The sequence below is a fragment of the Protopterus annectens genome, chromosome 12.part0 (assembly GCF_019279795.1).
Source record: "Protopterus annectens isolate FY-2018-M chromosome 12.part0, PAN1.0, whole genome shotgun sequence".
Classification (NCBI taxonomy): domain Eukaryota; kingdom Metazoa; phylum Chordata; order Ceratodontiformes; family Protopteridae; genus Protopterus; species Protopterus annectens.
In genome coordinates this window covers 523,640,575-523,661,555 of record NC_056746.1, presented here as the reverse complement: position 1 = coordinate 523,661,555, position 20,981 = coordinate 523,640,575, and the positions used below count along the sequence as shown (strand labels likewise).

The 20,981-nt window shown below is 37.6% G+C and overlaps 1 protein-coding gene across 1 annotated transcript in view; it reads right to left on the bottom strand.

The window, feature by feature from the left end:
* Positions 1-20,981, bottom strand: part of DRC3 (dynein regulatory complex subunit 3) — a 557,555-nt gene that overhangs the window by 292,273 nt on the left and 244,301 nt on the right. The window contains exon 7 of the mRNA XM_044089663.1: positions 15,394-15,568. Coding sequence (XP_043945598.1) covers positions 15,394-15,568 — 175 coding nt within the window. The remainder of the gene's footprint in view (positions 1-15,393; positions 15,569-20,981) is intronic.

Genomic DNA, 20,981 nt, shown 5'->3' with positions numbered 1-20,981 from the left:
AAAAACAGAGACAGAGAGACAGAAACAGCACATACCTCAGCTTATTCTTGTTATTATTGTTTAGCAAAGATAAAAACAAAGAAAAGTAATGGAAGTGTGTGTGTGTGTGTGTGTGTGTGTGTGTGTGTGTGTGTGTGTGTGTGTGTGTGTGTGTAACCATTTGAAAAGCTGGGACCCACATGAGTGAGTACTGAAATAAAGAACTGAGTGGCCAAAAAAAAAACCAGACTTTTATGTATCATTTCTCAGAATATTCCCTTTTTTTCTAAAATATGGCAATCTCAGAGTTGGTATATATAAGGGTTTGCAAAAATGACATTTAAAGGAGAAGAATGACATTCTAGATTCACTCTTTTCATGTAGTTTCTGTTTTTTTAGACATTCAGCTTTACGAATGGCGACATTTCAGTAGGGAGCCGAGTATAAGAGAAAGACAGAGAGTGGGCAAGAAGGAGAGAGAGACAGATACAGTGCATCCCTCTTTCTTTCACCTGCAACAGGTAGTCCATTAGTACTCATTGTTTAAAGAAGAAGAAGTAAAAATAAATAAATAAATAAAAAAGAAGCAGTGAAAAAAGTCCAATGCCTGGCATTACTGACTCACTGCAATCCTTGCTGACTTACCAGCAAATCAAATATTCTATGAGGGACAGGGAAAAACTATGTGGCAAAATCAGGGACAGTTAAAGAGCATGGAGGGTTCAATGCCAGACATCTGAGGTGAATTAAACCAAGTGTCTGTAACTGCTAGGCATGTGTGTGTTTTTTTACCTGTGTCTTGAGTCTGTTTGTCTATGCTTCTGAATGTGTTTGGACATTAAATACTTATATAATTTGTATTCTGGATGTAAAATACTACCAGCAACAGCAATTATGTATACTACAGCAAGTTTTAAACATTAGGCAGAGGAACTGTTTTTCAAAAACATAAACATATATACAGTAATAAAAAAAAAATTTAACACAGTTAACAGGCAGCCCATTCTCTAAGTGCAATTATTCCCCAAAGGGCGGGCATTATCAGGGAAATAGTACCTGCGGTGTCAGATCTCAGCACCCCTGGTTAGGCGCTAATGCCCTGATAATGCCCACCCTGACGTGCATTATTACTTGCATTAAGAGAGAATTCTTCCATAAACAGGGACTTAGGAGCTAGGATGCAGTAATAATAATTAATGGGATGATAAATTTTGGAAGTGGAAATGGGAATTTATACAATTACAGAAGAATATAAAAAGCTGAACACAAGAACGGAGAGAACAATGTGAGAAATGAGACAGACGAATATTTGGATAGGAAGATAATATTTAAAAAGGCAGTGATTCAAGGCATGTATTTGATAACATTAAACAGTTATGAAGTACAGTTTTGTAAAGAAACTTACCATAACAGTAGATGTTCAATTGATCACTGCTGCAGCAGCCTAAGCTATATGGATTACATCCTGCATAGGACATAACAGCTAGCCAGCTTCCAGGTGCCCAAACCGTTAGATAACTCAAGCTGTGCTGATTAAAAGATAGTTATGGGTGCCAAGTCCTTCAGAGTTCATGCCAACTGAGAGAAGGAAGCCTAGTCCTGAGAGGACATTGCTAAGAAAAGAAAAATATATGTCCACACCCTGGCATAAAAAACGCAGCAAAATCAAGGGGGGGTGGAGGGAAAAAGTGGTTACCGCAGCAGTGCTCATACATCTACTGTTATGGTAAAGTTTACTTAAACTGTACTATAGTTTTCATATTGATCACTGTTGTAGTAGCTAAGCTATAAAGGTAGGTTACCGTAGCTTACCAAAACAGAGAGGTGGAAGAGGGTGGATCCAGGAGCCCCTGGAGAATGCTCCCAGCAAATAATGTTCTACACCTGGAAAATGAATCTAGTTTACAGTGTTTTGTAAAAATACGCACAGAAGACTAAATTGCTGCTTGTAGAATACTTGCACAGTGAAACCCTTACCAAAAAGCCATAGATGAAGCCAAGGCACTGGTAGAGTGTGCCTTGAGCCTACCTGGAATAGTTTTGTTGTTGTGAGAATAACAAAAGGTAACAGCCTGACATAACTATATGGAAATAGTCTTCTTTGACACAGGTTGTTCCTTCTTCTTACCTTCACAAGAAATGAACAACTGATTGGAAATTCTGAAATATTTTATTCTGTTGAGATAGTACCAAAGTTGTCTGTCAACATCCAAAGTATAAAATATCCTTTCTCACTCAATTTTAGGTTCTGGAATGAAAATAGGGAGATGGCTTAAAATAAACTTGGGTACCATTTTAGGCATAAAAAAAGGATTAGTTCTCAAAGAAACCCTGTCTCTGTGAAAAATGAGATATGATTGACACACACTAAGAGCTTGCAACTTGGTTACTCTTCTTGCAGTGGTCAGAGCAATCAGCAAAACTTTTCCACGTTAAGAATTTTAAGTCATCCAGATGAGCTAGTTCAAATGGAACAAGTGTTAGCTTCTCTAACACAAAATTAAGATCCCAAGGAGGAAGGAGCCACTGGTTTTCTGTGAAGCTTGTTACTTATCACAGCTTTCAAAAACATTTTCATGAGAATGCATTGAAAGAGGGCTGACAAATAATTCTTGATAGAGGAGTAAGACCTCACACAAATACTGCAAAACAAGAGAAACGTTAACTCTTAATTGGTGCTGATTATGTTGTTGGCACCAACTAGAAAACCCTTTCCCTTTGCGTATATATGCTTTTCTAGTAGCAGGCTTTCTTGCCTACATTAGTAGCTGCTGCACATCCTTAGAAGACAGGTGCCTAGAAGATATTAAGAACCTGTCATCCAGTCACTTGCAGTTGTTTGGGGTCGGGATGTATCAAACAACCCTGTTCTTGTTTAAGTAAATCTAGTCTGTGAGTAAGCTAATTGTCCTGGCCAATTCTAAAAGAAGGTAGAACTACTGCTGCCTGGGCCACAAGGAATTCAACACAATGATCTTTGCAGATTTTTTCAGAATCTTCGGAAGACCCTGGATATCAGTGGAAAGGGTAAAAAAGCATAAGGGAACATTCCTGTCTAGGGCAAAGAAAAAGCGTCAGTCTTCCAGACTTTCTCGCATAGATTCCTAGAATAGAACTTTTACTAGCCGATTGTTCATAAAGGAGGCAAAAAGGTCTACCTGAGGAACTCCCCACAGATGGATCAAATTTTAACCCCCCCCAATCAAGTTTCCATTTGTGAGGGTCTGCCTTTGTCCTGCTCAGCTTGTCTGCCACACAGTTTTGCTGTGATGGAATTTAAGATACCTGTAGAGTGAAACTATACACTATAAAACTACAGCCCATGCTAACATGGCTAAAAGGGGGTAAAATCTGGTTCCTGTTTGCCTGTTTATGTACCACATCATTGTGGTACAGTTTCTAACTACCTGAAGAGGTCCTGGAACCACAGATTATTCAGAAAGTTACAGGCCTTTATAAGAACTAGCAACTCTTTTATATTTAAGTGCTTTTCTCTATTTTTATTGTGCCACAAGTCCAAGGCTTCTATTGTGACTGACTGTTTTGTAGCAGGAAGGGAGACAGGGAGACCTGGATTCAAGGATATTTGATGTCTCCACCAAGTGATTTCTCTTTACACAAATCCCAGAACTGGAATTTCAAAAGACAATGGGCATTGATGCTTGGACCAAAGAAACTTCATATACCATTGTATCCTTCTCATGTGGAGTCTTGCAAGACGTTTCATCAGAATCACGGATGCCATAAGACCCAGAACCCTGAGGTATTCCTTCAGAGTAACAAAAGTCTGAGCAGAAAACCCATGGAGTAGATCTACATAAAGATCTATTTTTCCTGTGCAAGAAAATATCTTTGTACTGAGGTGTCTATTAGACACCACAGAAACACAATCCTGTGTGACAGAGGCAAAAAAGACTTTTGAACATTCTCTTGGAATCCCAGCCTGTGTAGGAGATCTCCTACCTAAGTGAAAGTTTCCTGAAACTTTGAAAAAGACTCCGCAAAGATAAGCAATTCCTCTGTATATGGAAAAATGGGGTCTGCTTCAGTAGACCAAAATTCCACTTACCCAACCTTCAAAAGACCAAGATGAAAAACATGAAACTCCAGAAAAATGACCGCTTGGAACACTGACAGATCACTACGGGTAAGTAACCGCTCACCTAACCCTGCAAACACACTAAAACTAAAGCAAAGAAAACCCACCCATGTGGGGCGCTTTGCCCCCAACCCTCATAACTAAATATACCAATTCTGCGATCGCACTACCGCTGAGGTAAGGGGCAAAGGTCAACATGCTGGCCAAGCGGTTAGTTACATATAGCGATCTGTCAGTGTTCCGAGCAGTCAGTCTTCTGGAGTTTCGGCTTCTTTGTCTCGGTCCTTTGAAAGTCAGGTAAGCAGGATTTCGATCTACTGAAGTAGACCCGGAAAAATGTTAGTACCCTGTAGCCTGCAATGTGCTATGACAGGAGCTAGACCTGTGAATACTCTTGGTGCAGTGGATAGCCCAAAGGGTAAGGCAGAGAAATGATAATGTGATCCAGACACACAAAACCTTAAGAAACATTAACCTTGAAATTTGTATAACTTGTTAAGTATGTAACCAGTGTATATATTGTACTTAGTAATCTTATCTTGGAGCTTTTCTCCCCGGGCCACCATTGAAAATGGACATGAATCCAGTTGGACTATCCCGGTCAACAAATGTAAAATAAAAATAAATAAAATCTGGATGAATAGGAATATGATGATATCTATCTTTTAAATCTAAGTTTACTAAAAAAATCAAATGAGGAAGAAGGGGTAGTAGGTTGTGAAATTAAAGAATTTTGGGGTCTATATTAGAACATCGAAGTTTCAAAACTTTGAATGTTCTAATATCGACCCCTATTCAGTGAAAGCTGACAACATCGAACATGCAGAACAGCAAATTTTTTCCTAAGGAAAAAATTTGCTGTTCCAAAACACATACACACAACACAAGCACACCAAACAAACAGCAATCCACACACATACACCTAAAATCTTATATCTAACCCTACACTAAACTGTACATACACCACTAACTATCCACTTACCTTAATCCAAACCCAAACCCTAAGGTCCATCACTATTGCACACTCACCTCACCAGCGCCCTAACCCTAACTCACCTAACCTGCCCTAACACTCATGTCCACACAATTGTTCACGTACCTGACCCATGCCCTAACCCTAACTCACCTAACCCGCCCTAACCCTCACGTCCACACAATCGTACACATACCTAACCTGTGCCCTAACCCTAACACACTTAACCCGTGGCCAATTGCACACTTACCTGAACCCGACCCGTAACTTTCTACCACAGCACTGAAAATAGCAAAGTGACAGAAACGGACAACTGAATTCTTTCCCTAGGAAAAAATGTGTTTTTCTGTAGCTTCGCTGTTTTCAGCGTTCACAGAATAGGGGTCGATATCAGAACATTCGAAATTGTGAAACTTCAATGTTCTAATATAGACCCAAATTTTGAACTTGGGCACTATACAAACTGATTCAGGAAAAAGAGAAAGATCCACAACTGGTCTCCAGAAATTTTCTTTCTTTCTTTAGCAATAAAAATATTCTTGAATAAAATCCTTTCCCCAACTGGGAAGGTGGAATTGCTTCTATTACCCCTGTGAGACAGTGTATCCTAGCTGGATCAGCTTCAGAACCCATTTCTCTGAAACAATCTGTTGGTAAATTGAGAAATGGAGATTCAGACTTTCTGGAAGGGTAAGGGACTGCCAAGGTGTTTGTGTGTGTGTGGGGGGGTTCCCTTAAATAGTCATTCTGTCTTATTTAGTTGTTGTTTGTTTTGGGGGGCTTTCAGCTCAGCTTTCTTTCTGGAACCTCCCTGCCATTGCCTTTTAAATGTCTGCTTACCAGCATTCTGCTGAGATGGTTTATTTTGTTTCTTGCCAAAACTGGAAGAGGGAGCAGAAAATCCACTGGAAAATTTAGAAAAGGACTGCTGAAAAAATCTGAGAGATTCCTTGAATCTGCATACTCTCCCATCTAACTTTTTGATAATCTCTTAAGAGGGTCCAAAAACTAAACCTCTGTCCAAAGGAGAATTCAAAATTTTATTTTTTACATCTTCTGGGATGTTCTGAGAATACAGCCAGAAAAACTTCCTCAAAGCAGTACCAGTGGTGATAACCCCGGGTGTAGTATTTACACAGTCATAAACACACTTTAAACAATAAGTAATAGAGATGGGAGAAACCAAAGCACACAAAACCAAATTTTCCTCACAAGAAGGAACAGCAGTGAAACATTCCTCATACTTTCATAATTTGTCAAAATAAACTTTAACATATGATCCCGACAATCCAGAATTCTAAAAATCAAAGTTTTAGAAGCATACACATCTTCCCCAAACTTCTCAATAGCTTCAAAAAAAAAACAACTTATCAATAGTCTTACCATCCTTGTCTGAAGGAGAAGGATTAGAATTAACAAAATGTTAATAGCAACTGGAATAACTAAACCTATAGCTCTTGGGTCAGGTCTAGGATTATTGTCCAGATGTATGCAACAACTGGAATACCCATATAGATACCATACTAATAGGATAGAAGGCCTTAATAATATATTCTATATGGACTGACTCAAAGCCCTGTCACTGTACTTGATATCCTATAGACTGCTATGAGGTGATCTGTGACTAGCATACAAAGCATCCTTCAACTCAATACTGATGGATTTACTGTACATCAGGAATCAAATGACATCAGAAATACTTGGTCTGGGGATCTAAATCTCCTCTGCAGCATCAACAGAACAGTGTGGAAGGACAGATATATATTGAAGAGGATACCACTGCTCTGAAAACAGAATCACCATTCATGTAAAACAAGGCTTATCTCTGTCTCTATTCAACAGCTACTTGGATCTATGGATGGGAAACAGTAAATTTACCCCAGGGCTGCCCTTTGTCCTATTAATGGACACAGGAAGCTTTATGCATGAGTTCCCTCAAATTATTTATGGTATGATGTAAGTTATTCTTATTAGGGGTAATACATTAATGATTGACCATGGCATGGGTAAGGCCAGCCTAACACCAAATGGGATAGGTTAAGCCAAGCACCAAAAGGGATACTGGCTAGGCTTAAAATGGCCTGCAAAGGCAGCTAGCATACCTCTCAACTGTCCAGATTTTCGCAGAATATCCAGATTTTTGCCTCATATTTTTGGTCTGTTCCTTATAAAATTTGTGATTTTCTGGCCAATCATTGGGATGATTTGAGGAATAAAGTCACTAATTAATGATACACATTTGTGTTTCAGACTTTCTCCCCCAAAATATCTCTTCAGCAACATCTATCTCACTATTCAAAAAGTCACTTAAGCCACACCTCTTGCAGACCTGGTTCTTTCCTTGTATTACTTAAATGCTTTCCTGCTCTCCTCCATTTTCTCGCTACCCTCCTCTCTTTCACTGCTTACTATGTTTAATATACAGCACTCAGAAACTCCCATACAAGGCCTACTATTTGCTACTATTATGTCTTGTGAGATGTCTCTTTGATTGCATCAGTCAATGTGTGTTTTTTCCCAAATACCAACATCCAGGGTCCAATGTGTGTAAAGTAAACCTGTCTGGAACAAACTATTGTATGATATATCTTGATTTTATATATACCACTGTATAAAATTGTTTGATGTGGAGCTTTTCTCCCCGGGCCTCCGCTGTAAATGGACCTAGTTCCAGTCAGACTTTCCCGGTAAACAAATGTAAAATAAAAATAAATAAATAAATAAATTCTTATTGTTCAGATAAATGCATAATAAGACAATTCCTGTTATTCTAACAACTTTCTAAGTTTATAAGAGCAATATTTAAAAATTGTCCCTATTTTTGGGCCTTTATTCCCCATTCTGTCAGGGTTTGTCCAGATGTTTTGCTCTACGAGGCTGAGAGGTATGACTGCTAGCCTAGTACTTACCTATGAACTTATGACATAATAACCAGTATAAGTCAGTACAATGATTATCACAACCTTGAGTCATGTAAAACAGGAGGCAGTGTCTTGATTTATGTAAGGCAGAGTGTTTGTGCCTGTCTGTCATTTAATTGTGCAGAAACAGGGGTACAGGATGTGTCATCTTCTTTCTAGGCCACAAATTTCCAGCTATAGCTGGTTTGCATCATAGTACAGGACTGGATTGTTCTGAGAAGGATTTCTATTTTCCTTCAAGAAGAGTTTGGATCAGGGTACAACATTCCTGTTATGTGATTTAAATTTCCCAGTGTTATTTGGAATGACTTACTATCAGGCAACACTAAACTCTTGTGGGCTGATAAGGACTGAAGTCTGAGACAGTACATGTCTAAGACTGGCTTGTCAAGAAATTCCTCCAAGCAACTCTCAATTTGCATAGGCCATTCTTAGAGCATGTTGAGAAAGTAATTCACTAAAATGTAAATATTGGGAGGTCATATTTCAAAACTATATAGAAAAGGTGACAGTATCCATTGCTACTGTAAGCAACTACATTTTAAAAGTAGCTAAAAATAAAATTAAATCTACAAAAGCAACTCTAAAAAATACCTAGAAATAGCACACACACACTTGTTAAGGAGCCTTTCCCAGGACCATTGGCGGTATGTATGTTTATGTTCTTAAGAGTAAGAGTTCAAAGACCTCAGATGGTGCTTTCAACAGATGGTCACTTCTGCATCATGATCAGAAACTCAGTCAGGAGGTCAAAGAACATATTTACATACTGTTGTAGACAGAGCCATAATAGTTAACTCACTCAAGCCTGTAACGCCATTTTTGTATACTTCCAGTTGACAACCATAGCTCCTTATGGTGTCCAGACCTATTTTGGGCCTGGTTTCTTTAACCAAGTGACCTATTGGCTAATAACAGGCAGAATTAGAAAGGGCAAAGAGTTATTAACAAAATGACACTAAGATTGTTAATCTATGATGCCCTTTGTAAAGAAATTACTCAATTAATGTGTCACTTATTATTCATATTTTCAAATTTATGTTCATATTTTTATGACTGTTATTGAGGGCCATTGCGTGAGATGCCATGGTGAGAGACAGGAAAATTTATTGTTAATGTCCATTTATATCACACTATACCACAGATATTGCTAGATGTTTGTAATTATGAAAATAATATCTCCATATGTACTCAATACTTCAAAAACAAGTGACTTGCAAACCGTTGCATGACATCAGGTAAAACCTTAGATGTTCTTGAAGAAAACTGCATTTGATATTTGCACTGTAAGTTGTACATCTTGAGAGATGTACAGTATTATCTGTATTGCTAATAAAACAACTTGTTTTCATATTTCTTTAAATAACTCAATAATCATGCACTCAGAGGAATTTCTTGTCATGTGAAGATTTATGTCTGTTAACAAAAATGTTCTAACAATATATGTCTAGGTAGTATAGTTGACACGATATAACAATTTGTGAAAAATATAATTTGGGATCTGTGTGCATTATAATGTATTATAGTATTCATAGTAAGTCTGTGAATGCAGTGACTATTATCACCGCAAAGAATACTTCTTACTGATAAACATTGCTATTTATACAATTTGAATAATTTTTATTTTCCACAAAATATTTACATTTGTTTTATCTGACACTTTTTAAGTACATTTTTTCAGAAAATGCTGCGGAATGCAAACTGTGCATAGGCTGCTAGAGGTGTGATATTCCACACAACAGAGGTGTTAATGTGTTAATTGACAGTCAATTTCTCAAAAACGTTAACTGAAAACAAAGCAATCGCCTTAATGTAATCATCAACTCTCAGGACACTGTATGAAAGGGTAGGGATCAGTCCCAAACACATTGATCTTGTCTGCAAAATACATATTTTGAACAAGTGCTAATAAGTCAGCAGTCAATTATTAAGCAGCTGGGGCCATATCAGTAAGAACTCCACCCATATTTGTTTGCGTCATAGTTTTTTTTAATTAATAGTTTTACTGAGTGTTTTCACTCTCAGTCAAAAAAGAACAACATGAAATATAAAAAAAGGGTCTATTTCAATTTATCGAAGGTTCATTCCTGCAAACCTTTGTTCATCGAACCATATATAGTGAGCATTCACTTCTGCAATCATTTAGTTCAGCATCAATCCTGACAGCTTCCTAAATGAATTACAAGCATGTGACTGGTCACCACTAACCCATCTTGAACTGGATGAGGCTGTCACCTACTTTAATACTAACTTTCTTCAAATCCTTGACTGCCATGCACCTTATCATTCTACTAGAATAAAAACCAAATCTGCCCCTTGGCTCACAAAACAAACGAGGCAAAAGATACTCCTCAGAAATAAAATCTGGACTAAATGGAGAGCCACCAAATGTCCAACTGATCACCTCCTCTTTAAACAGCTAAGAAATGCCACCAAGAAAGATATTCTTAGAGACAAAAAAGACTTCTACCTTCACCTCCAACAAACCAGTCAACAAACGCCACAAAAATTTTGGTCAGGGATAAACAAACTTCTTCAACCAGGCCACCCTACTACTCCAGACCCAGCCGGTTTCAACCATAACAACTCCAAACAGATCCCTGACGCCTTTAATAACTATTTTACAGAAGCCATTCAAACTCTAGCTAATTCCTTACCACCCTTCACTGCTTCCCCACTAGATATACCCAAGACTCCATCTCCCGCCTTTCATATACAACCTGTATCTACATCTCTCATCTGCAAATTACTTCAAAAATTGAAATCTTGCACCCCTTCTGCTGACCGTCTCCCATCTGAATACCTACAAATTTCCGCAAAAGCCATAGACATTTCCATCTCTATCCTTATTAGCAGAACCATCTCAGAAGGCAAAATTCCCACTTTATGGACAGTATCCCACATCATCCCCCTACATAAAGATGGACCTTCTACTGGGCTTTCTAACTTTCATCCTATTGCTTTATTCTCCCCATTAGCTAAGATAATGGAAAAATGTATTCACAAACAACTACTTAACCACTTACTACAAAATAACCTACTAGCAAACTGCCAACATGGCTTTAGGTCATTCCATAGCACATCAACTGCCCTCTTATCCTTTACCGACTCTATTAACAAAAATCATAACAATAACTCTTTTTCCTCTGCACTATTTATTGACCTGTCAAAAGCCTTTGATATGGTTAACCATAACTTACTTCTAGACAAACTAAAGGCCCATTCTCTCGATCCTCAATCTATACAATGGTTTAGGTCTTATTTGGAAAATAGACATCAAGCAGTACTTTGGCAAAACAATCTGTCTTCACTACTCCCAGTAAATACTGGAGTTCCTCAAGGCTCTATCTTAGATCCCCTACTCTTTTCCTTATTTATTAACAATCTACACATGAACATACCTCAAGCCACCTGCATTCAATATGCTGACGACTCCACCTTAATCTGTTCAGCCAAGAATATACCCTCTCTCCACTCTCTCACCCAAACTGTTTTTAATAATGTTGAAAACTGGTTTTTGGAACACTGTCTACTCCCAAATCCCAAAAAAAACAAAACTACTGCTTTTTACTCCAACCCATAAATCACCTACTCCATTCTTCTCTGTAACCTCTAACAATGGTACCAGCATAACCCCAGACAGTACAACCCGCCTACTAGGTGTAACAATTGATAATCGTCTCAGCTTTGATGACCATATCAACTGCACCATAAAGTCTGTCAACAAAAAACTTGGTACCCTTTATAGAATTAAACCCTTCCTTACCCCTTCTGCAAGGAAAACTATTGCCCAGACCCACCTAATTTCCACCATCTTCTATGCCTCTGTTATATATACTAACCTATCCAAAAACAACTTCTCTAAACTCTCCACCTGTTATAATAGCATAGCTAGATTCATTACAGGCTCTCCCTTTAAAACTCACCACTGCCTCAACCTCAAACAACTGGAATGGCTAGAATTGCACAACCACATACTCTGTCAACAACTACTTATTACTCAAAAGATCCTTTACCACCCTAACAACACTCCTATCCTCACTAATGTAATTACACCATATAAAAATCTAGCTACACTACGCTCTGCTAATAAGCTTCTAGTTTCCTCTATTAAATCCAACAACAAAGCCGGTGATTCACTTTTCTCAAACACTGCAGGTAAAAACTGGAATCTGCTTCCTTCTGAATTATCAACCCTTGCCTCGACTTCTCTATTTAAAAAACATCTTAAAGAACATCTCAAAACTCATTGGCTCAGTCCATGTGCTAACCCAGACTGATATCTTTTTCCCCTTCCTTTCTTCCCCTCTAACCTATGCCTTCAAATCTAGCTATTACCATTTTCTTCATAATATGAAGATAAAATATAACTTCTTTTTCTCTTAACTGACTCTTGCTCATACCTTCTCATATGTGTAGTATATTGCTTAGTATAATTTTTTACTAAAATTTTTATAGTTTAGAATTTTTAATTTTTCTTTGTATAACGCTGCCTCTGTATTTGCTTTATTATGTCTTTTTATATTGTTAACTTTGTCACTGTTCATGCTTGGAGCTTTTCTCCCCGGGCCTCTACTGAAAATGGACATATATCCAGCTAGACTAGCCCGGTCAACAAATGTAAAATAAAAATAAAAATAAAAATAAATAAAATATTACTTTCTCAGGGAAAGTAATGAGTTGCCTAACATTCAGACTGTCACACAAAGCACAGTATTTCAAACACACTGAAGTGGTGGGTGGTGCCCCTCCCACACCCCCAACTATATGTGCCAACTCTGAGATCGAACCACAGTGGGGAAAAGGGCAAATTTCTAATGCTAGGCAACTTGTTACTTACCCTGGGAAAGTCATTTGTTGAACTGAACGTTCGCAGAAGTGAATGTTGGTTGTATATGGTTCAATGAACGAAGGCTCTTGGAAAGAACCTTCAATAAAGTAATACAGACCCCAAAAAACATAGCTGTAACAATGTTTTTGTTAGAAAACTGAAAAAATTACAAATAGTAATATAGCTATCATGGAGTTGCGTGTTTAGCACAATGTTCTGGTGTTTTCATTTGTTGGACCACTACAAGATTAGATGGAGAGCTTTTCTTCTTTTCAGGAACTGAAAGTTGCTTTTTGTTTTCTCATACTTCTCCCAAGAATGCTGATCTAAGTTAGCAGAAAATTAAGCCAGGATCTATGTCATCAAACACTCCACGTGATTTGGCAGGAATTATACAAGTGCCAGAATGGCATAATGGAGAAGTGAATGAGGACCTCATATGTACACAATAACCCAAGAGCAGTAACGTCCCTGCAGGAATACAGAAGTCCTGCTAACCACTAACACTAATGAGGTAGGTATGTAAGGAGTTATCCTAGATGGTGCACATGACAGTGGACAACAGAAGTCACTAACAGATGTCAGCATTCATGGAGTTCACTAGCTAAAAAAAAAAAAAAATATATATATATATATATATATATATATATATATATATATATATATATATATATATTTTTTTTTTTTTTTTCCCAGCTCCATGATGTAGGTTAAAGGACAAAATTATGACTACTTCAAAGCCTCCCAGGGTGACCATGTGGTCGACACCTCATGGCAGCCTCGGCATGCACACTGGAAGTAAAAAGTTCCATTGTTCACTTCCATCCCATCCTCATTGCATAGTGGCCAGGGGAAAGCTAGGCTAGAGATACGAGCCTGCACACTTAATCCCTATCTCTTGGTAACTTAGCAAGCTGTGCCAACCTCCTTCTAAATATAATCCTCGGGATTTGTAGCATGGTATATGGGTACCCATCTTTGACATAAACCCTGGTTGATCAGAACAACGCCAAATAACTCTAACACATTTTTTCACCCTTAGATGCTACAGCAGGCTCCTTCCATCTGGCCTTCCATAAATACTTTACATAAATACTTTAGTTATGAATTTAAAAGTTAAGCTATGCCCGCCAACCTCCCCAACCCCATAACACATGGCAGATAATTCATCACTTTTTTCTTTTGTTTTTTCTCCTCTTTTGTAAAAATTGTAATTTAAAAAACTATGTATTTCCCCCCAGCAGATCTGAGGAATTGCAACAAAAGAAAGCGCAGCAGATCTTAGTTGACCGGCCATTTTTTAAAAGTGGCAACAAACATACACTCATACATATATAAAGGTATATTTTAAAAGTGAGGTATTTTTAAAAATGATGATTAATCTTTTAGTGACACAAGTTCATTAACACAAATATTTTTTTCCACTAACTACTGTCGTCATGAATTTTGTCATGGACTGATTGGATCAAGTTTTTAGAAACCAACTGATTTTAAATCTGATTAAATGTACCTATGTATAACTTTATCATAGTGCATTCTTAACTGGAATAGAGATTCTATGGTTTTACATTCAATAGAGATAATAAAGAGAAAGAAACAGGACCCAACCACTCCCACCCCCATGCACACATGGGGACACCCCCACCATAACATCATGGGAGGATCTTTAGACTAGGACACCCACACACACATGCCCCTAATTATGTAATGGAAAAGCTGGGCTACAACCTATAATCTGCCCACCAAATCTGTAATAAATAGCTATGACTAAATTGTTGTTACTCAGTTAACTAAACAGCGTTCATCTTCCAATAAAGAAACTTGTAACTGGAACTGAACAGAGTACTAGTCTTCATTCTAACCAAGCTTAAGGACTACAAAATTTCTTGGAAAAGGGACCGGAAACCAACAAGATACTGAAAAGAGGACCACCCCAGGACTACAAGAGAAGGAGGCACCTACCACTTCAGGAGATTCCCCAGAAGCATCTCCCTACCCAGCTTGCCCCAGGCAAGTGATACCTAGACTTCACATTTTGCTCTCAGTTACTCACAGAGATACTGACTTGCTACCATCCTAACCAGGGCTTGGCTGTTTTTCATTTTGTAATATATTTCTATGTCGGAATTAGCACAGAGGACTAAAGCCCTGACTTGTTAATGAGTTGTTTCCTCTTCCAAGGGAACAGGGGTTGAAACTTCCCACCTTCATTTGCCTTCTGTCTGACCTTGAGCAAGTCACTTAACCCGACAGTGCTTTGGGGTTAATTGGGAATCTGCGCCAGACTCCTTAATGGTCTCTTGGACTGCACACCAAGTAACTACCTATAAAGCTATAAACCTACTTGTCCCGTTGTTGCCCAAGTCACAGCTGAAAATGATCTATGGACCAATACACCCACGTAGTTAACAAAGCATAAAAAAATAAATAAAATAAAAATAAACAATTTCCCAGGGCAGCAAAGTAAGTTGTGATATCTAACTGAATAAAGGGTTTTTTGTCTTCCACAGGACAGCACAGTATAAGGGAAAATGCACAGAAACAATATTTTGACATGGATTTATCTTTTGAAAGACAATGGCATTCTTACCTCTACTTTCTTCTTTTCAAACTCTTTGATTTTGTTTGTACCCATTTCTTGGTTTTCATTGATAGCTTCTTGAAGGCACTCAAAGAATGTTGCAACCTCAGCTTCTCGCCGCTCATGCTGTTTTAGACCATAGTCAAATATCTGCTGGCAAACTCCAACAAATTTATTATTATACCTACATATAGAGTTAAGGAAGCCAATTTTACAGTTATAAATGCAGTGCTCAATTATTACTGCCATACTGAATTCCTTCCTACAGCTGGAATATATTCATTTGGTTGAAAAATTCAAAATGCTGAAAACTCCAAATAGTGAAAATGGGAATTTATTTTTCCCCACTGTTTTGTGATCCTGGTGTTAGTATATATAATTAGTAGGGGGTGGGGGGCATACAGGGGGCTTGCCTCCTGTCCAGTGGCATGGTGCAGGAAAAGATACATTTAGTTTTCTGTTTCTTTTTGACAGGAAATTTGGGACAGACAGGATTATTAATGGGAGCAACAGCTTCCTCAGATATGGTTACAACATTCTGGATAAACAGGGGCACCTTCCCTGCTCCTTTTACTAAGGCTTACAACAGTGGCGCAGCTCTCCTTTGCCCACCAAGGGGACCCCAACAGCTGCAGAAGATGTGGCTAATCCATAGACCATAGCAGCTGTATGGACAACACAAAACCAATCCAGGGAAAGAGATGAGTGATCTAAAGAACCAGCTTTGGTCACAACAGAGCCACCCACCACTGGTTGAGGCAAATTGCAAATGGTAGTTTGTTCCATGATAACGCCAAATATGGCACTTCTTTCCATGGAAAACTAAGCAGTACTAGCCGGTAAAATGTAAAAAGTATAAGTCACTTTCCCAGTGTACAAACACAGTAAAAAACACTCCAATACATATTATCAGCCCCCAAAAGTAATTTAAACACATTTTCTCAAAAAAAAAAATTCAGTTTTAGAATGTTTAAATTAACTTTTTTTTTAAACTGTCAGAAACAAATGTGCAATTCCATTTAAAAGTACAGTAAAGTCATGTGATGGTCAACAAAATATATTCCCAGCTTAAAATATACTTTCCTACACAGGAAAGTAAGTGTAAACATTAGAAATTATATGTTGAAGGTTTTTCCTTGAAGATAACTTGTCTATCAAGAAATGGAACAGCACAAGCTGACCATCGATCCTTGAAAGCCTGAAAAGCACTCCCTTCAGTGGCAGGAAGGCTCTGAAGGGCTTAGCACCCAAACCTGTCTTTTAGTCAGCTCACTTCAAGCTGACTGACTAATGGTTTCAGCATATGGAAGGTGTCCTGAAGATTTGGAAGCTGGCCGGCTGTTATATCCTGTGCAGGATATAACCCATATAATTTAGGCTACTGCAGGAGTGATCAATATGAAGAACATAGCACAAACAGAAAATAAATTGAGACAGTAATTGATAAGCATTTGATGAAAATAAATGGAAATATTAAGAGTTTTTTTTTAATAAAGAGCTATATGCATCAAAGGGGTGTAATAGCAGAGGGCCTGATAGTTGGCTTAACTTCATGGCAGGACTGGACTTACCTAAGCTAGGACGGTAAGTGGCAAATAGAGCTTTTGTAATGACTAAGGAAATAAGACACCAGCTAAAGAATCAAGCATTAGGAAAATCTCTGGGAACAGATAGCCTCCTGGTGGAGGTATGGAAGAGGGTGAAAGGAAAAGTTGTGGAGGTCTGGCATGTACTGTTTAATGCAATATTGGAACAAAACCAAGTACGCTCATCATGGAAAAATAATGCTTATTTCTATCATTCCTAATTAAGGAAAGGGCCCTTTAACCTTAAAGAACAATGACTGGAAACCAGTTCTGTCAGGGAATTAATGTTTTTACTGTTACAAACATTCTAACAAAAAATCAGGTGGAGGTGTTATGATAGGGATTAAAGATAGCTATGAGACCTGTGATTATTACATGTTCGGTGATAACACTAATGCTATAGACTGTATAACTGTGACAATAAAGACAACCCTGGAACATATAACAATTGTTCGAGTGTATAGACCACCAATATCAAGTGCAGATGACCTAGAGGAATTCATACATTTCTTACATGAAACACAGAAGGAAGAATAATATTAGATGGGGACTTAAATTTACCTGAAACAGACTGGAATAATACTGATTCAACAATGCTAGTAAGGAAATTATTTACAGAGTATATTCAGGAACAACAATTACTTCACATTGTAAAAAACCTACCAGGGGACGGAATATACTAGACATTGTTTGCGTTCCCAAAGAAATTACTGTAACTTCAAGTCAAGTTTTACCACCACTGATGTGCAGCGATTATGGGGTTATAAAGGTTAATTTGTTGTTAGATAATTCTGCCAAAATGAAATCTAAACCAGTGCACAGAAGGTTAATTACAGATTATATGGAAGCAAAACAGTTGTAGATGCCACGGTGGTACAGCGGTAGCGTTGTTACCTCACAGCAAGAGGTTCTCCCATTCGATTCTCAGCTTGGCTTGGGAATGCCTTCTGTGTGGAGTTTGCATGTCCTCCTCATGGTTGGGTAGCTTTCGAAAGATATGCGTGCATAAATGGGTGTGCCTTCGTTGAAGGTTGGGCGTCGAGCTGGCACCTCGGCGTTTCGTAAAAAAATCTACTGCCAATCATTAGCAGATCGGAGTTCCACTGTGGCGACCCCTTACCGGGAAAAAGCCGAAAGACAAACAACAACAACATATGGAAGCAAAACAGCCACTATGTAAAACTAATTGGAGTGAGGTGTTCAGTGGAAAAAACTGCAGCTGGAATGTGGAAAGTTTTGAAAGAGAAAATGTTTGAGCGCAAAAAGTCAAAAAATGTTTAACATCAGACTCTAGGCATACAACATCAGGGGGATATATTTCCATAAGAAGAAGATATCTGATTAAGGTGAGAGACAAAAAATATAAGAAATGGAAGACAGGTCGAACTACAACTTTGAAAACTGAAATAAACAAGCTGGACAAACAGATTAAGCATAGTGTGATACAATATCAAGAAAAATTTGAAGAAAATTTATATAAAGATATTGAGCATAATAGAAATCCTTTTTATAGATTCATAAGATGTAGAAGGAATAAAGACACGCACATTGATAAACTGTGCAGATTCTAAAATTTAGTCTCAGACACAACAGATTATACATATGTTTATAAAATCTTATGCAAAACACTTTGGCTCCACAAAAGGGGTGATAAGTTGAAAAAGAACTGGCAAACTGGATCCAAACAAAGCGCAGGGAGGAGACGGAATTAGTAACAATGACCTAAGAGCACTTCAGCAAGAACATACAGTACCATTATATCTATTATTCCCTAGGTCATATAAATATGGGGAGATTCATTAAGTTTGGAGATGTGCTTATTAAACCTCTCTTTAAGGGAAAGGGGAGTAATTCAAACCTATAGTCATATAGACCCTTAAGTCTACGTTCATGTTGTGGAAAAAAATAATGGAGAGGATAATATTGGATAAGAACTGGATAGGTTGAGACTTGAAACCATATATTAGCATGCATATGTTGAAAATAGATCTATTACCACTTGTAACATGATATTCTATAACAATATAATAACAGCTACGAATTAAAAATTGTGCTGTGATGTCATTTATATAGATTTAACTTCCGCATTTGACAGGGTCAGATACAAAACACTGATCAATAAATTAGTACAACTAGGTATTGATGTACTCTTGATAAGATGGATAGCAGCATGGCTTACAAATAGGACATGGCAAGCATCATACAGCAACTGGACAGGTGAAATCCTTGGTTACAGTCAATGTGTCCCACAGGACTCTGTCCTAGGCCCTTACTTGTTTAGATTGTATCTTTCAGACTTAACTTTTTCATCTGAGGTGTTATACAATCTATATGCAGATGACCTGAAATTGGGTAAACTGATTACATGTGTTACAATTTTTACAAATAAGGCATATCTGCAAAATAACTTGACTAAATTGACCATTTGGGCACAGGAGAATAATATGCTGATAAATATATCCAAAACTAAGCATATGAGATTTAGGAGACATAAACTGAAAGGTGAATATTTAATACAGCACACAGTGATTGAAACTGCAGACTCAGTTAAGGACCTAGGTATATAGGTAGATTCAGCTATGCATTTTTCTAATCATATCAACCAATTGGTTAATGATAGTTATAAAACTATAGCTTGTATAAAAAGATTTTTAAAGTCCAGGAAATCAAAAATAATGAAGTCATTGTTTGTTAGTTACATTAGAGCCAAACTTGAGTATGGAATAACAATATGGAAACCCTATAAGAAAACCAGCATGAGTAAACTGGAAAGAGTACAGTGGAAATATACCAAGCGCATCTATGGATGTGAAAATTTAAGTTATTATGAAAGACTAAAATATCTGAACTTGTACAGTGTCTCTTACAGATATCTAAGAGGAGATCATATTCAGGTATATAGGGCATTTAGAGACAATTATCTCTGAGAATGTTTGGGGTTATCAAAAAGTAGTAGAGAATCATCAGACAACCTATGTAGAATATTCTAAAGGAATGAGAAGTGTACTAATTGGTTCTCTGACAGAGTAGCTGATGTATGGAACAGACTACCAAATTACATTAAAGCAAGTACAAGTTTATATATTTTTAAGAACAGCCTGGACACATTATGGGAACAAGTGTTTTGCTATATTTGCAAGCTAGAAGGGCATTAATTCCTGTGCTTGAAATATTTGTATGTATGTATAGATGTACATCTTACATACCCAAGTCAGTGTTAATCCATTACTATAAGGTTTTATAGGCATTTTGGCTCATAGACTAGCAAGTATGTTGTCAAAACATATGGATGTAGACCAATGTAGGTTTATACAAGGCAGGCAAATATTTGATAGCATACTTAGAGTCCATATTTTAAAACATATGGGTGTTATCTTCGAATGTCCTGAGTAAAAGCTGGCTTTGTTTGCGAAGGGTAGATCTGGGGCAAGGGATACTCATACTTTACAGTACACTCAGTCACTTCAGTCTAGGAACAGAAAATTAATTTGGACAAGAATAAAGCAATAACAGTTAATTATACTTCCACATTTGATTTAGTTCAATAATTCCCCTTCTTGTGGGGTCATTATGAAATTAAATACTTAGGGGGTGTCATTGACACATAGAACATGACAAGATCCCAAAGAAACTTGGATAGATAATAAGGGGAAAGATTTGGAAAATGCTAAAAAGTGGTGCACATTAACCTTAGACTGGATGGTAAGAGCCAAGCTGTAAAAATGTTTACTGTAGTCCAGATCAACCAAACATTCATTTTTAACCCAGAAAAGGATTTCTGGAGCTTACTCCAGAGGGAGCTAAAAAAGTTAATTTGTGAGGAGAAGCAAACCTAGAGTTAAATGAGAAAAGATGATATTGCCAATAATACAAGGATTTTTAGCTTTTCCAGACTTATTAAATATCATAATGGAGCATATAAATTAAGTTGGCATACCTGATCCAATATCATTATCTTCTTTCGGCTGTTCCCATTAGGGGTCGCCACAGCGGATCATCTGTTTCCATTTC